At 53.8% G+C, this 17,084-nt stretch overlaps 1 protein-coding gene across 1 annotated transcript in view; it reads left to right on the top strand.

Annotated features, from left to right (window-relative positions):
* JMY (junction mediating and regulatory protein, p53 cofactor) overlaps positions 1–16,252 on the top strand; it is a 40,597-nt gene extending 24,345 nt beyond the window's left edge. Inside the window, exons 4-11 of the mRNA XM_040985856.1 lie at positions 2,480–2,649; positions 4,417–4,582; positions 4,925–5,109; positions 5,340–5,426; positions 7,853–7,948; positions 9,261–9,825; positions 10,136–10,446; positions 12,934–16,252. Of these exons, the coding sequence (XP_040841790.1) occupies positions 2,480–2,649; positions 4,417–4,582; positions 4,925–5,109; positions 5,340–5,426; positions 7,853–7,948; positions 9,261–9,825; positions 10,136–10,443 (1,577 nt within the window). The 3' untranslated portion in view covers positions 10,444–10,446; positions 12,934–16,252. The remainder of the gene's footprint in view (positions 1–2,479; positions 2,650–4,416; positions 4,583–4,924; positions 5,110–5,339; positions 5,427–7,852; positions 7,949–9,260; positions 9,826–10,135; positions 10,447–12,933) is intronic.
* Positions 16,253–17,084: the final 832 nt, after the last annotated feature.

The raw sequence follows: 17,084 nt of genomic DNA on the forward strand, positions 1-17,084 counted from the left end.
GGCTAATTGAAGACAGGGGAAAAGGATGTATCCTGTATTGCTCAGTTAGTGCACAGTAACCTCTGCTGAGCTGGCCCACTGAGCCATGGTGCCAGTGCCGGCTGCCTTGCCCACAGGCAAGCAGCGGTGCACGCAGAGTCACGTGGCAGCTGCGCTGTCCACAGGACCGATAGTCCAGGGACGTGGTGAACTAACGACCGTGAAGTAGAGCCAGCATTAGAGGAGTGGTTTTCCTGCTGTGAACTTCAGCTTTGCTGGAGAGTCAGCTTTCATATAAAGATGACAAAAGACAGTGTATTGAGTTGTCCTGCAGGGTTGTGATGCCCTGAGGGTGAGCCAATGGAACTGCCCTTGCTCTGCTGTGGTCCCCAGTGGGGACCTGGAAAAAGACTCATGCGCGGTTGTGTGAGCACCCGCAGCAGCTGTGAGCACACAAGCTTGCTTCTCCTTGTCACTGGATCTCCTCAGCCTGCCCTGTGTGACTTGCCTAGGCTACAGAAGCACAGGACGGAAATAGGGGAAAGAAGACCCAGGATGATGGCTCAGTGAATGCCTGAATCTGTCTTGCAAGCACCTGGGATCCCGTATGGGTGACAGTTTGTGTCCTGGCTGTTTCCCTTCCCTTCCTGCTCCCCACCTGTGGCCTGGGAAAGCATCAAGGACAGCCCAAAGCCTTGGGACCTGCACCCACATGGGACACCCAGAAGATGCTCCTGGCTTTGTCTCAGCTCAGTTCTGGCCTTGACTACTCGGGTAGTGAACCAGCAGATGGGAGATTTCTCTCTGCGTCCTCCCCATAAAAAGAAAGAAAAGAAATAGGGCTAGTAGTTTCATAAGGTACATAGCTATTGCTGTTTGTGGTGGGAAGAAGCTCCTGTTGCCATTTTGAAGTGAAAGAAACACTTGAGTTCCCTTCTCTCCTTTTTTTTTTTAATTGGAAAGTCAGATATACAGAGAGAAAGAGAGAGAAAAAAGATCCTCTGTCCGCTGATAGCCACAATGGCTGGAGCTGAACCAGTCTGGGGCCAGGATCCTCCTCTGGGTCTCCCACGCGGGTGCTATGAGCCGTCCTCGGCTGCTTTCCCAGGCCACAGACAGGGAGCTGGATGGGAAGTGGAACAGCCAGAATATGAAACGGGGCCCATATGGGATCCCAGTGGATATAAGGCGAGGACTTTAGCTGTAAGCAATTGTACCAGGCCCTTTCGCTCCTTCTGGCCTCTCCAGCGTTACTGGTAGATAGTCCATGTCCTTACTGGTGTCACTCAAGGACATTGAGCCAGAAATCATCACAGCCCCAGCTGTGGTGGACTTGGCATTTTTCCTGCGAGCTGCAGGCAACATGCAGTGCAATGCGACGTTCCCTTCACAGTGCTGTTGGAAACCGTCCAGGGGAAGCTGGGAATCCTCAGCCTCTGTTAACATCAGTGAGGCCCGAGTGGTGGAACGTTGGGGTGGGGAGCCTCACTCAGCAAATCCCCCAGTGGCCAGAATAGGGAAGCCTTTACCCTCTGGGAGTGGATCTTCAGTTGTAGAGAGCAACTGGGGGGGTTTGAGTACTGCCTTCACTGTGTAGAGAGCCCAAAGGAAGGAGTTGCCCGTGTGGCTTTAACTTTTAAACACGGCTTTAAAATCTGAGATAGGGACCGGCACTGTGGATTAGTAAATTAGGCCTGTGCCTGCAGTGTTCACCCCGTATGGATACCAGTTGGAGTCCTAACTCACCAGCTCCCTGTGAATGGACTTGGTAAAGCAGCAGAAGATGGCCCTGTCCTTTGAACCCTGTACCCAATGGGAGACCCTGAAGAAGCTCCTGGCTCCTGGCTTTATACTAATCTAGCTCTGGCTTTTTGAGGCCATTTGGGAAGTGATGCAGTCGATGAAAAATCTTTTTTCTCTGTAAGTCTGCCTTTAAAATAAAAGTAAATAAGTATTTTAAAAATCTGAGGCAAAAGTTAGTGGAACATCTTCCTTGCAAAATATTTAGGGTGTAGTAGCACGGAACTGATTGCTGCTTGCTTCTCACCTGAGTAACTGCTAATGCGCGCTCGCTCACTCCGATACCGTGCGCTTTGCTCTTTTTCAGGTGTGACGGTAAGGGCAGGGGGGTAGTGGACACATGCAAGGTTTGTTCCTCGCCTGAGGACTGGCCTGGAAGCCCGGGCAGTGGCAGGGGCATCCCTCGGCTGCAGGGTGTCAGGCTGCCCAGGGCGCCCGTGGGTGGCCCGTGTTGCTCTGTAGCACTCTGAGCGTCAGGATTTCATCTCTGCAATAAGAGGTGGTTACAGTGGCTTCATGACACTCAGAAGAAGACAGAATATTATTAATATTCTTGGCTAATTTGACTCTGATTTCAACTCAGTATTGCAGCAGACATAAGCCTTCATGGAATAAAGGTACTGCTGGAACTGTCAGTTTTCCTGATGTTGAGGATAGAGCGGGTGTTGTGTATGTCACTCATGTCTCTGATTACTACTAGCTGTGTATGACCGCATGCGGGCCGACCAGAAGAAGTTTGGAAAAGCCTCGTGGGCCGCGGCTGCGGAGCGCATGGAGAAACTGCAGTACGCCGTCTCCAAGGAGACCCTGCAGATGATGAGGGCCAAGGAGATCTGTTTGGAGCAGAGGAAGCACGCCCTGAAGGAAGAGGTAACAGCACACCACAGACGCACGGCGTCTGGCGTGGGCCCTTGCCTTTTTTGTCCATGATGCGTGAGCTCCTGGTAGAGTTAGATACGCGCTCCCTCAGACTTGGCAGTCGTGACAGGCAGCAGTGCACTGCACACATCCCGGCTTTACTGGCAGTTACGCAGGGAGTTTTGCTCCGTGTCGAAATGGAGTAATTATCCCCGGGCCGTGTCCCTTTGCTAGAGCTGGTGATGCCCGGGCTCACCCTGTCAGCAGCTCCCCCCACTCGGCTCCGGCAGGACCGCTTCAGGGGTGAGCATTTGTTCCTGTAAGAGCTTCTGAGAAATCCTTAGGAGTGTTTGTTCATCCACCACCTAGCAGAGGTCATGTTTACTGTTAGTACCCACTGTTTCCCTGTGCCCTTGTTAATCCTCGTTGTGCCCGCATAGGCCTGCGGGCGCTGTGCTCGGGAGGCTGGCAGCTGTCACCTGTGCTGGTGGTTATCCTAAGTGTTCCAACCAGCAGAGATTGGAACGTGGAATTTCTTTGTTTTCTTCCTTGAGACAACCTTATTTTAACACATACTGCTTGTATTAAGCTGTTCTGGTTTTTTTTGTTTGGGGTAGATTGTCACCTATATTCATAGAATAAGCCGAAAAAAACACATTTCCACACACCGCGTCTTCCTCAGAGTGCAACTGTCTGCTAAGGGCTCCTGGTTCTTCAAGGTAGTCCAGACGCTGCGGACCAGCCAGGTTTCCTGCTTCCTTGCCCTTTCAGCATTTGCTGTCTTCCAAGTGTTTTCATGAAGGATTAGGAGGAAGATGTGATGGATTGTATTCTTCCCCCAGCACAAGGGTGTGCACATGCATGTCAGATGTTAGTGAGTGTTGGTGTCAGAGAATGTGACAAAGAGCTGAGGTCTTCCATCAGCCTTACCCAGAGAGGCCGGGGTCACGACAGCTGCCTGTTCCCAAAGCCCTGTTGGTCAGGGGCTCTGAAGGAGGGGCAGGGAGGAGCCAAAGCTGCTTCTAGAGTGGATTAGTGAATAAGTGAATTATTCTTAAATTTTAACCTTTTTTTGTTTTTAATAGAAATCCTGCTGTACTTTTAAGGCTTTTCATCACTGTGAATGGTAGAGTAACACGCAGTTCTCTGAAAGGAGTTAATAGCAGAAATTCTTGCCAAGTTGAGATTAGAATCTTGGTCTCTACCTGAGTGGTGTGGACCCAAGGGTTTTGGCCGTTAACCACTTCTCTTGCAGGTGGACTAGATGAATGGAAGTGGAGCAGTTGGGCTGTCAGGCGGGTGCTGTGGTCCTGGCCTTCCAGGCCGAGCCCAGCAGTGCTGCTGTGTCTGGTAGATCTCCCTAGAGCTGCCTTCTCCATAGAGGCAGGAGGAAAGCTATGGTACTGGGGCCACACCCAGTGGCTCTTCAGTGCCCCAGCACAGCATATCCAGCAGAATACGCAGCCTTTCCCTACCTGACAGTCTGCCTGGAATCCCAGAGGCCCTCTCACTGCTCTCCATGTCTGGAGCTGATGGGGCGCGGGGAGACTCGGGTGGTCACCATGTCTAGGCGGAAGGCTTCCCTGTCCTCCGCTCTCTGGTGCTGCTCCGCCCATACTTACTCAGCCACCAGCAGGGGCTGGGCAGCTGGCTCGGGCCGCTCCGCGGTGAGTCTCCCGTCTGTGTGGCATGCATGTGGACTGCTGGCTGCACAGCACGTGTCTCCAGTGGGAGAGCGTCACACTGTGCTTCACAGAGGGAAATGTGTTGTTGCTGCAGATGCAGAGCCTGCAGGGCGGCACTGAGGCCATCGCCCACCTGGACCAGCTGGAGGCGGGTTATTATGAGCTGCAGCTGCAGCTGTATGAAGTACAGTTTGAAATCCTGAAGTGTGAAGAGTTGCTGCTGACGGCTCAACTGGAGAGCATCAGGCGGCTCATATCAGGTACGGCGTGCTCTTGGCGCAGGTGCCGTGGGGCCGGTGTGTGAGAGGTGGCCCAGAAAAGCCTGCTCGCCTACTTAGGACATCAGCAGGCAGTTTTGGTCCCCGGTGAGGTGGCTGCAGTGACTGTTACAGGGTGGGGTGGGCGGGGCCATGTAGGTTCTGCTGGTTGTGGGGTGCCCTGCACTGCCGCATGCAGGTGCCATACTGGGCGCTTCTTGAGAATTCTCACTGGACAAGGAGCCAAGGAGTGGGTCCAGCTGGGGGGCTTGAGCCCACTTCTGCCTGGCTGTACCCCAGCAGGCAGGTGTTGCCAGCTCCGCCTTTGTTGCTCTCCCCTGGCAGAGAAGAGGGACGAAGTGGTGTACTATGACACTTACGAGAGCATGGAGGCCATGCTGAAGGAGGAGCTGGCCGCCTCGGTGCTGGTGCAGAGGGAGGAGCTGCAGAAGCTGCAGCAGAAGGCACGCCAGCTGGAAGCTCGCCGCGGGCGGGTGTCCGCCAAGAAAGCCTACCTCAGAAACAAGAAGGTATGCACGCCCAGGGCCCCGGGAGCTCCTCAGGCCTGGGTGGGTCACTTGGGACATGCTCCGGTGCTCTGCGGTGAGGCTGGTGAGGCGGGCTCGGCAGTCTAGGCAAGGGCAGGACGGGCTTTTATTGGGCACTCCTTGCCCTCTAGGTGTTCCACACTGAGTCAAAGCAAGCATCAGGGCGATGATTCAGATTTTAACTGTGTTCAGTCACATTTTGTGTATTATAGGAAATTTGCATTGCAAAACACAAGGAAAAGTTACAGCAGCGCACGCGCAGTGAGGAGGAGTATGAAGCCCATCACGCAGCACAACTGGTAAGTGGGGCCTCGTGGAGCCTTGTGACTGGAGGCTGATGGAAGCCCTAGCGAAGGAGACGACTTGTAGGATTCGATGTGTGTGTGGGTGTGTGCACAGTTCTGAGGCAGAACTGAGGCTGAGGATACGGAGTTCCCCTCCACACACACACCATTCATGGTACAGCAGCATGGTGCGCTAGTTACGGTCGGCTGAGCAGCACTGAGACTGACCGTCACTGCTCACACAGGCTTGTCCTTGCTGCGCTGTGCAGCTGGACCAGTGCGTCCTGCTGGGAGGACTCCGCTAGGTAGAATGCAGAGTAGATTCCTGTGTTCCTCCCATGAACCCCTTCTTCTCCCCAGATCCCAGCCAAAAGCTTGTTTCTGGCCTCACTGTGCCTTTAACATATGTGGAAACTTCACAGAAGCTCATAGAAGAATGGATTCATAATATGTAATGGGAAAGTGAATATTAGTAGACTTTTTTTTTAAAGATTTTTTTTTATCTATTGGAAAGTCAGATATACACAGAGGAGGAGAGACAGGAAAATCTCCATCCATTGATTCACTCCCCAACTGGCTGCAACAGCCAAAGCTGAGCCGATCCAAAGCCAGGAGCCTGTGGTTTCTTCCAGGTCTCCCATGCAGGTGCAGGGTCCCAAGGCTTTAGGCCGTCCTCAACTGTTTTCCCAGGCCACAAGCAGGGAGCTGAATGGGAAGTGGAATTGCTGGGATTAGAACTGTCACCCTTATGGGATCCCAGCATGTGCAAGGTGAGGACTTTAGTCACTAGGCTACCTCACTGGGCCCCCAAAGATTGCATTTTAACCTGTTAACTTATCTACGATGTGTGTAGTGTAGTGGGAGTCAAGTTCACGCATTCCTGTGTAAGGTAACCACAATTGGAAACCACAAAGCTTCCCTTCGCGAAAGCACACGTGGAGTACGGTTCATAGAAACCTTCCAGAATATTTCATTGAACTCACATTGCCTTCTGATAGCAGCCCTTTACCTGCTTCATGCTCTGATTGCCCTGTCGCCTGGGCACGATGCGAGTGTGTCAGTGTCCCCTCGCACGTGAGCAGAGCCTAGATGGGTTTTTGGTCAGAAAGGGACTGAGCTTGCGTCCACACAGGGTGCTGCCATAGCCGGGCGCCCTGGGCCAGCCCGGAGGCTGTGCTTTCAGCCGTGCTCAGCTCTGTCCTTACTCTCCAATGGGAAGCTTTTGGGATGAGGGATGAGGAGTGGTCCGGGTCCCCGGGGTGCTTGGCTTTGGTCTCGTGACAAACTGGCCTTGAGGAGTTCCTTTCTTGGGCAGTTCTCTGAAGGCCTTCTGTAAGATCCTCCTGCTTCTCGCACGGGGCTGATGCATACCCTGCCCTTGCTGAGGTGGCCACCTGCTCATCTCCCACTCACATTGATAGGCTCACTGCCCGCCGCATGGTGGCCAGGCCAGCAGACTGCCTCCAGCGCGCTGCTCGTGACTGCGGGCGGGGCGGGTGGAGATGACCAGGGGGTCTCCTAGGCTTTCCCTTCCCCACAGTTGTTGATCTGTTGCCCTGGAAAGTCGTTGCCCCGCAGCATGCTCTTTTTCGTGAATTATTTAGTATCTTAATGTCTGTGTATTACTTCATTTCACTTTAAATTTAATTGGATAGGAGAAAGATCTTCCATCCAGTGGTTCACTCCCCAAAGGCCATAATGGCCGGAGCTGCACCGATCCACCGAACCAGGCACCCTTGTTGCTCCCTGCTGGCAGTAGAGAGGGCTGAAGAACTCGGGTTGTGCTTTGCTGGCTTCCTAGGGACACGAACAAGAGGCTGGCTGGGAAGTGGAGTTGGGGGATCAGCCGGCACTGTGATGGGGTGCACGCATCCTGAGTGAGTTGGTCTGCCACGCTACACAAAGTGCAACCCACCGTTGCCTTGTGTTTACAATGGTCGCGGTCCTTTAGGTGCCAGCTCTCCCTGGAGCCGGCAGGGGTCCACATGCAGCCCCAGGCGCTCAAACGTGCCAGGTGTTCCCAGCCGTGGCCTGTGTCCCTTGCCTGGAGGACCCGCTGGCTGCTTATAGCCACATCCCCCGCCCCTGTGCAGGTGGTAGAAGGGAAGCCACAGGTTACTTTTCACGTGAAAATGTCTGGTTTTGTAGAAGACATTTCCAGGCCTGAAACACCAGGCACAAGGGTCAACTAACGCCCCTGTGCACAGTCACGCAGTCTCCTGCCCGCTGACTACGGAGCAGTCTGCACGTGCTGAACCGTAAGGGAGGAGCTGCTGACCCCGGGGTGTTGTGACGGTGCCAGCCCACGCTGCTCCACGTGGGGTGGAGCACAGGTGTGTGCCGATGTGTCAGACAGTGCTTTCTGTTCAGAATGTGCCACCTGTGAGGGCGCTCAGAGCAAATGGGGCATAGCATAATGGGATTCTTGCTGATTTTCACAGAAGAGGGAGAAAATACATGATGAAGAAGAAAGGAAAAGTGCTTGGGTGAGCCAGGAAAGACAGAAAACACTGGACAGACTCCGCACTTTCAAACAGGTAATGCAGGCGGCCTTGCCACATGGCAGGAGTCCCCTCCCTTTATTTCCACTGTATCAGGGAACAGGTATTTCCTCAGTTCAGATGGTCCCCTGGCTGGCTGCTGGCTCCTGTTGCTGCATAGCTGGGGAGGTGGCAGCCATAGCTCAGGTAGCTGGGTTGTTGCCACCTGTGGGGGTCCTGCCTTCAGCCCAGGCCCAGCTCCGCAGTGGTCGGCGTTTGAGTGAACCAGTCTAGGGCAGTTCATAGGTACTGCTGTCTCTTGTTGCCGCTTGAGTAATTTAGCAAATAAAATTTTAATTGGTAAAATATATTAATGGTGGAAATCCCTCCCTGTTTCAAGTCTACTCCTGCGGCCCCTGGGACACACCCCGAGTGGCTCAAGGGAATCTGGGTTCCTCCAATTCCTAAAAACACCTAACATAGCAGTTCACACGCCAGCCTGTGTGGGCTCCTCTGTCAGTAGGGAGTGTCTGGGTGGGGCAGCCGTGCCACTTGTCCCTTGACATTTCCATGTGGATCTGCAGCTCCCACGGCCATCTTGGTAAGTTTCCAAAGGCAGGAAATAGGGATGGCTGCACAGCAGTACTTGGAAGATCCCCTGTCCGCTTCATTGTATTGTAACATACACAGGTTATCGGGGATTACTCACACCTCAGGCGAACACTAAAACAGCTTTTATTTTATTTTTTCAGTTGTAAGCTTTAGTAATTAAGTTGGAAACTGATAGTTCCTTGGCATTCTATACTACCAAAGAACAGGTATTTAACATCTTTAGAGAAAATGTTTCATTGAAAGCAAGATCATAGAGAAAGGGCGATCTTCCATCCCCTGGTGCACACCGCAGAGTGTTAGAAAGGCCGGGCCGGGCTCCAGCCACGGTCCTGGGACTCCACCTGCAATCCCACAGGGCAGTCCCTGCTGCCTCCATCCTCGGGGAGGGGTGCATGCAGAGGAAGCAGGCAAGACCTTATAGAGCTGCTGCACCACAACATTGGCGCTTGATGGCCTGTGTTATTTCTGCTATTCATTTTCCCATTTACTAGGATTTTATCCATTAAATTTCAAATAGTGACTATAATAATAAGACAATAGGATTTGATAAGCAGAATAATAGGGGTTGGCGGCCGTTGCTTGGAAGAGGTGAGGCCTCTGGATTCTAGTTTTCTGTGTCATGTTTGCCAAGAGGCTTTTCTCTGAAAATCAATGAAGAGCCAAAATAGCATCTTTGCATTTCTCAGAGAAAGTCAACAGGAGTTTGTTCATAGAAAATTCTCTGGTGAGTGAGCCAGCTGCAATGATTCTGTTTTAGAAGTACCCGGGGCAAGTCATCCTGAAGTCCACCCGGCTGCGGCTGGCACATGCCCGCAGGAGAGGCGCCCCCGGGGACGCTGCACCCAGCTCGCAAGTGGAGGAGAGAACTGTGGGACGGGGGCGGGACACACAGCCCCTCAGCCTCACCAGCCTCCCGGACACACCCACAACGCAACTTGAAGCCACCTCCTTACCTCTGGACCCAGCGACCACCGAGCCGCTCCCAGCCTCTCTTCCTTCTGCCCTCTCCCTGCCTCTCCTTCCTGGCCCTGACCATCAGCCACATCCGTCTGCCCTGGAGCCTCTCCCACCCACTCTTCCTCCCACGCCACCCCCGCCACCTCCACCACCACCCCCGCCACCTCCTCCACCGCTGCCCATCATTAATGACCATTATAGCACCCCTGCGACGTCGGAGAAAGGCTCACACACAGAGCAGCAGCGGGGGGAGCACGTTCCTACACTCACCAATGTGCCCTCTGCGCACCTGCTGGACAGCAGCCAGCTGGTCAGCGCCCGCAGGAAGCTCCGCAAGACTGCTGAGGGCCTGCCCCGGCGCAGAGGTGAGCCGGGGCTGCAGTGGGCCATGCGGTGGACCTGCATGGGTATGGGAAAAAGTGGTTTTAAGCCTGGGGCTGGCCGGTCTTGTGACGCATGGTTGCAATGGAATGGGAACCCTGGAAGCAGTGACACTTAGCAGCCAATTACCGCCTGTGCCTTGGATACATGGTCTCCTGCGGGTGACAGGCAGGGGCTGTTGCTTCCTGGAGCTTGGAGCCCGAGTGGGAGGTTTTACCCCAGTGCCTGGTCAGTCCAGCATCGACCCCGGAATGGCACGGGTGCGAGCTCTAATTGTCACTGTTGTTTCCCAAGTGAGCTCGCCCATGGACGAGGTGCTGGCCTCCCTGAAGCGCGGCAGCTTCCACTTGCGGAAGGTAGAACCGCGGACTCTGCCGCCGTTCCCTAACGAGGACGATAGCAACAACATCCTGGCGCAGATCCGGCGTGGGGTGAAGCTGAAGAAGGTGCAGAAGGAGGTGCTGCGGGAGTCCTTCACGCTGCTGCCCGACACGGACCCCCTGACGCGGAGCATCCACGAGGCCCTGAGGAGGATCAAGGAGGCGTCCCCTGAGTCAGAGGACGAGGAGGAGGCCCTGCCTGGCACGGACTGGGAGAACTGACAGGTGCGCCACGTGGCTTCCCTGGGCCCAGGCTGTCCTGGGGCGGCTGCGCCCTTGCACATCGCACAGTGCATGCTAGCTCAGGCTGGATTCCACCTCACTCTTGTCTTTTGCTTTTTTATTTGAATGGCTGAGTTAGAGAGGAGGGAGGAAAGACTGTTTGCTGGCTTTAATAGTTCAGGCTGCGCCGGTCCAAAACCAGGAGAGTCTTGTGGGTCACCCATGTGAGTGGCAGCGGCCATTAGCAGGGAACAGGGTCAGAAGTGCATCCATGTGATGCCAGCATCACCTGCCATGCCACAATACTATTCCCCTCGTGGAGTCTACAAACCCAGGCTCCAGGAAGTGCTCTTTCTTACTGCTGATGAAGTGTGCACAGCCTTCCTGCCTGTGCACACAGAGGTGCACGGGAACTCCTGGGTCTCCTTACATCTGGGATCTGCCCAGGCTGTCACTGTTACTGCTGTGCGGGGGCCTGATCTTGTAGGTCGCACATGTGCACAGGGACAGAACCAGGGTCATGTAGCAGGCGATCCACTGGGAATGTGATGTTCTGTGCCAGTAGTTGGTCAAGACCTGGGTGGTGCAGGGAGTGGCAGCTCCAGCTGGCCCAGGCATCCGTTCTTGGTCTCCACGCTGTGCACATCTGTGGTGGAAGGCTGAGTTCACCAAGAGTCCGCTTTGCTGGCCACAACAGGGAGAGATCGTCCTGCTTCTGTCACAGCCTTTGTAGGAGAGGTTCCCTGTTGTTTGGGGCTTGGGTCCGTTAGGTGGACACTTCTCTGTCTCCTGTCCACACTTTGCCCACTCAGGAGCACTCTGTCCTGCCTGATTCAGGTGTGCTGATGGCTGAACTGACAGCCAGTCTCGCACAGGTTGCCATCTGCTGTGTTGTCTACTCCTGCTAAGCTGCTAAGCAGCAGCCTGGGACCAGGGCCATGTGATTGGGCTCCTGATGGCCGCCCAGTGTCGGGTGGGGAAGGACACACAGGCCTGGAAGGGGACTTGGCATGGCTTTTCTTTGGTCAGTACTGAGGGACACGCGTTCCCAGACATCTGCCTGGTCCTTTAAGAGAACCTGACTAGGCCCTGCAGGGGAAGCAGGAAGAGCAAGCAAGTCACTGTCCCCACGACCAAGGTGTCGAGCTGGGCTGTCACGGAGCCTTGCACGGCCGTGCTCCCCGGGGAGCCGCTGGCCTTGCTGCTTACCAAGGCTCCGCTTGCCCCTGACCTCTCCAGTAGAGTCCTGTGCTCATGAGGATTCCCCGAGATGGGAAGGTTCGGCTCCACAGCTCTTCCCAAGGGGTTCTTACCTCCAGGGCCATCTGCTCTCCTGTAGAACCTGCTGCTTGGCCATTCTTGCTGCTGACAAAATAGCATGCCAACCTGCCACTTCGAAAGCCGGCATCCCACTTCAGCGCTAGGTCAAGTCCCGGCTGCTGCTCCTCCTACTCCTGCTCTGCTCAACAGCTGAGAAAGCAGCAGAACAGGAGAGCTAGACGGGTTTCAGGCTGGTTCAGAACAGGCTGCCTTGGCCACTTGGAGAGTGACTCGATGACAGGAAGACATCAAAACACGGTTGAAACATGACGTGGATCTCATATAGAATTGTACGAAAGTGGAAAGGGCCATGTGAAATTGAATCTTATCCATTTTTGAAGGAAAAGATTTGAAGAGTAGTTTACAGAGACAGACCGAAAGGGCTTCCATCTGCTGGTTCACTGCTCAGGTGGCTGCAATGGCCTGGACTCACCTGCTCACCTGGTCCTCCACTGCCTCCCCAGGCCACATGTGCAGGGAGCATCCAGGACTTGAACTGGTGCCTGTATGGGACCTGCTACTACCAAGTTTGACCAGAGCAGTAACTCCTGGTGCAGTGTTCTGTTTTACATTTGGCCTGTGGTTCATCTCAATTCATGGTTTACTAGTTAGTGTCCTATTAAACAATACAACTTGATTTAATAAAGAACATTTTTTATACTGTAATTTATTTAAGTCAAACTAAGTTTGAGCTTTCCCAGTTGCATTAGCTGCCCATCAGCTTTCATCCTATAAGTAGGCCTTTGGGTACACACGCTGTTGCAACACAGGGTAAGCTCAGTCCCTCCCTGTCCATGGAACAGATTCTCTCATGCAGGTGAGAGGCGGAATGCGTGAGTTCCCAGCCACACCACACAGTAGGGTCTTTTTCCAGGCCTCCCATGCGGAGCTGTCGCAGTCAGGAGCCACCGTGTGGGAGTCAGACCCACGCTTGTAATCAAGCAGGAGACGGTAGCGACCCTTTAACAAGAGAAGCCAGTTCCACCTCATTGTGTCCGCACTTTGCCTGCTCTGCAGTCTCTGCAAGGAGCACCTCCTGTGTGCTGTGCAGGGAGCACTGCCTGAGGTCAGACATCACTGCTTGTCCTGCGGTTGGAGGTCAGCGCTGGCAGACTGGCCGCCTTGCTGAGGCCATGCTCTAATATCTTGTTCCATTTTGTTTGTAAACAGGCAACTTAACCAAAAAAGGAAAATTTCTTTTGGAAAACGCAGGTTGCAGCTCCATTCCTCGGCTGGATTACCTTAGATCCAAAGAGTGTTGACTTGCCTTGGAAACGAGGACCCCTGCCTGGCCGTCCTGTGTCCCACCCTCCCAGCCAACGGTCCCAGCCTGAGGTGGGTGTGCAGTGTTCCCATATGGCAGGCTCCTGCTGTCCGTGCATCTCCTCCCACCCGACACCACGGATGCTGCGCTCACTGGGAGCCCAGCGGGATGACAGCAGGGACACTGCAGGAGCCCACGCACAGGCAGCCCGTCGGCCAGTGCAGGCCACACGCGAACATTCCTGCAGAGGCGGCTGCGGGCTGCCGGGGACACGGACCCCCCAGTGTGTGCTTCACAGGCCGTCTACACGTCGCAAGGTCATGAAACATAGAAAATTCCATCCTTTTAATAGCTTTTCATCCTGAATTTATAATATGAATTTTATGCTCATCTTGTTTATGAAAGCAATACCTTACAGTTTTGAAATGTTTCCAATTTATCTTTGTGTTTGCACTGTTTTGGGTGAGTGTCCTGAGCATCAGGATTTGGTGGTAGGATGCACCTCCTGTTTCGTCATGTTCCGTGTTCCAAGGTGGCAGACACATTCCACAGAACACACAGGAAGCTTCTGGGGCTGCTGTTGTCACTGCACGGAATAGGAGCAGCCATCCCTTGCTGTCGCCAGTCATTGTAAGCTGCTAAGCCAGGCCTAGGCACAGCTATGGACATGGATGTGCTGCAGGGCTGGCCCTAAGCTGTTGGGGGCTAAGAGCGGCTGTAAGGCCTATGCCAGTAGGTCAGATTCGGGGAGCCAGGGTCCCCAGTGTCCTAGACAAGATGCTCACGACCTTTCATTCTGCAAGTTGACCCTGCAGGATGAGGGTTTCAACATGGCAGCGGCTGTTGGTGCCATGCTTTCTCGTTGCTTGTTTCCCGTGCCAGCCCAGCCACCACCCCGTGCCTGGGAGGGTCAACTCTAAGACCGGGTAGGTCGCCTGCATCCCAGCATGGCGTCTAGGTGTCCCACAAGCCTTCAGGAAAGCACTGTGCTCCTGGCCCGGTCATTGACTACACGAGTACCTCTGCAAAGCTTTAAGTGAATTTACACACCTTTAAAAATCCTGAGTGGATTTTCTGCTCTCCACTTAATAGCAAGTATGTAGTGGAGGGTTTGCAGCAAGCACTGGCATCTTGTCCTCTGGGGTCCTTGGACATGTGCCGAGACTCTGGCAAGCAGAGGGGGCACCTCGGGTGTGCTGCAGGGTAGAGGAGAGCCCAGGGCTGGCTGCCCCAGGAGTCAGGTTCCCAGTCCCACAAGTTACAGATGACCGCTCCAGGCAAGCCAGGGTTCTCCCAACTGTCGTGGTGGGTGCGGTCACCAGGTGAGCCGTCACATTGATTGCCTTGTGGTTTCAGAACCCATGTGGGCTGTGCCAGCGCAGCTGCACTTTTTTGTTAAGGCTCATCTGAAGGAATGTGTGGTGCCTGAGGTTTACCAAGCTTGAGAGCAGCACAGAACAATCATCCCATGGCTCTTCCCTGAGGAGCTAAAACTGTGCTACAAAGATAGCCAGGGACCTGTTTCTGACACCACAGAAAGTTTCTAAGTTGAGGGGGGAGAAATTCCTTGCACTTTTGAGCTAACAGAAGGCCAGGCCCTTGGCCACAGCGTATGTTGAGCTGTCAGGCACAGCGAGCAATAGCAGACACTCAGTAGTTCACCCCTGGAACAAAAATGCCCAGCACGTTGGCCTCCCAAGTGGGACTGTGACCCGTGTGCAGTGGCTGCATTCTAAACTGCGTAACGCAGTGCTTTTAGCTAAGGGGAAGCTTGCTCCTGTGAGAAGTGGTGCCTTTCCAGCTGTTACTGAACATCCCCACTTAGAGTGCGGGGGGAGTGCCTGCCCTGTCACTGGAAGGGCCCATCGGGGAGAAATTCTGTCAGGTTATCTGTACAAAACACACAGCTTGAAAACATTTCAACACTGGTGTGACAGCTTGTAATACAACCGTTTGATCATAGGCACCTTCAGTTTGACCTTACTCTTGCACTGACTAGACAATATAAAGCTAAATGTGCATATCTCCAGCATTTTATTTCCCATTTGTTGTTTAGCATAGAGAAGGAACTACACTTTGTTGAGAGCTGCCAGGCAAGCTTTGCCCAGCCGTGCACGCCTGACCACCCACTCGAGTGAAGCTGTTTGAACCAGGAAGCCATGGCATATTTTAATCCTATAAGTACAATGTAAACATTTTTCCTACAAAATGAGTTTTTATGGCTGCCTAAATGATTGTGTATGTAAGCAGGTGTTTCAGGGTGAAAAGGAGTCAGCATTCACAGACTGTGTGTGTGTGTGTGCACGCTAAGTGTCTGCCCATTGAGTCAAAGATGCTGTTCTAAAATGTTCCGTTATGCTCACAGTAATTGCACAATGTGGCATTCTTATAGCTGATGGAATATTCTACATCCACCCATGTTTCTCCATTCATTCTGTCCCTACAAGGGGCACAGACAGAAAATACCTCTGAAGCTCACGTGCTCGCATTGAGTCCTGCGACAGCCCTGGGAAGCCGTCTTCATTCCAGGTCCAGTCAGGGTGCAGGGCAGAGGAGCAGGGGTGAAGCTATAGGGGTGCCCTCTCGCAAAGGCATACGGCGCTCCTCTGGATCCCCAGCGCCAGCGACACTGTACTCAGTGGCAAATTTCCCGTCCCTACTGTGGCCTTCTCAGCTGGTGAGGTCCACCTGGACTGACAAGCTTGGTCGTGTGAAGGTGGGTGCAGTGGGTGCTAGCTGTAGGCCGCCCTCTCACAGGTGAGAGCCCCAGGGCTGACGTAAGTTCAGTAGCACATGGATTCACTGTTCATGGCTTTGGGCAGCACCACACACTGGCACCTGGTGCCCAGCTTCTAAAAGATGACTCTGAGCCCGTCACTGGGAGTGGACACTGCACACGGCACTGCAGACTTCCATCCTAAAACAGGCTCAGTTAACACTCTGATGTATTAACAAGAGGCGAAGCTAAGGAAGCATTTAGAGCAATACGCAGACCGACCCCCCAGTAGCTGCCTGACCGCCTTTTTGTTGGTTAGTGCAACTCTGCAGCACGACTGTATGGCTGTGTACTTCCTGTCTTTTACACTCACAACTACGACTTCAGCATTAGACTCTGTACCACATGTCACCGTCACTTCCCTCTGCACATGCAATGTAACAACATACAGTTTTGGTGCTTAACAATATTCCTTGTTTTCTTTAATAAAGGATATTTATTTGCATTAACACAACCCGATTTCTTTGCAGTGGTGCTGGCCGGGAGGTCATGCTTGTCGCTGGATAGCGGTGGTGGCTGGAGGGCTCGGTGCTGCTCCAGCTTTGTCTCGCAGTCTGTCATGGGCCGTGTTCAGCGCCTGGTGTTTCCCCTCAGTGAGGTACTTAGTATGCACGCTTACCCTGATGGAGAGCCACACAGATAACACTTGACCTTCCCAGAGCCCAGTGCGGGGCTCCTGCTCTGCCCCAGCCTGTTGTCTGCCTCTGGCACACGTGTGCCTGGCTATCCTCCCTCAGATGAGCAGCCAGCATGGCTCATAGAGAACCTTCCAGACTTGAGCAGTTCTGAAGCAGGGGCAGTCAAGACTTGATACTTCTGGATGAATCTGAACACAGAAATGCAAGTCTCTTTCCTGAGGTTCCAGGGCCTGGTGGCATGGTGCAGTGACAAACTGCTGCCTGCCATCGGTGTCCACATTCCACAGGGCATGGGGGGTCACAGCATGAGGTCCCCTCCGTGGCCATCTTCCCCAGAACTTGCACATAGGAAGCCGCTGGCTTTACAGGTGAGCCATGTGGAGTCATTCTGGCTTCCAACCAGAACATGGAGAGGTTTGTTGAGGTGCCTGGGCCAGTGTGCCCATGTCTGCACTGCCAGTTTGTTGGGTCTCAGTGTGGATAGGAACCACGTGTGGCTGCGCCAAGTCGTGGGTATGCGTTCCCTGCTGGGGTCTCCGTGTCTTCCACCCAGGGACGCCTCTATAAGGACACCTCTTACCTTGGCAAGGTGAGGCCATCAGTAACGAGCTCAGCTGCCATCCATGCCCCTGGAGTTGGTGGG

This window comes from Ochotona curzoniae, unplaced genomic scaffold, assembly GCF_017591425.1.
Source record: "Ochotona curzoniae isolate NIBS_2020 unplaced genomic scaffold, NIBS_Ocur_1.0 contig_4501, whole genome shotgun sequence".
NCBI lineage: Eukaryota > Metazoa > Chordata > Mammalia > Lagomorpha > Ochotonidae > Ochotona > Ochotona curzoniae.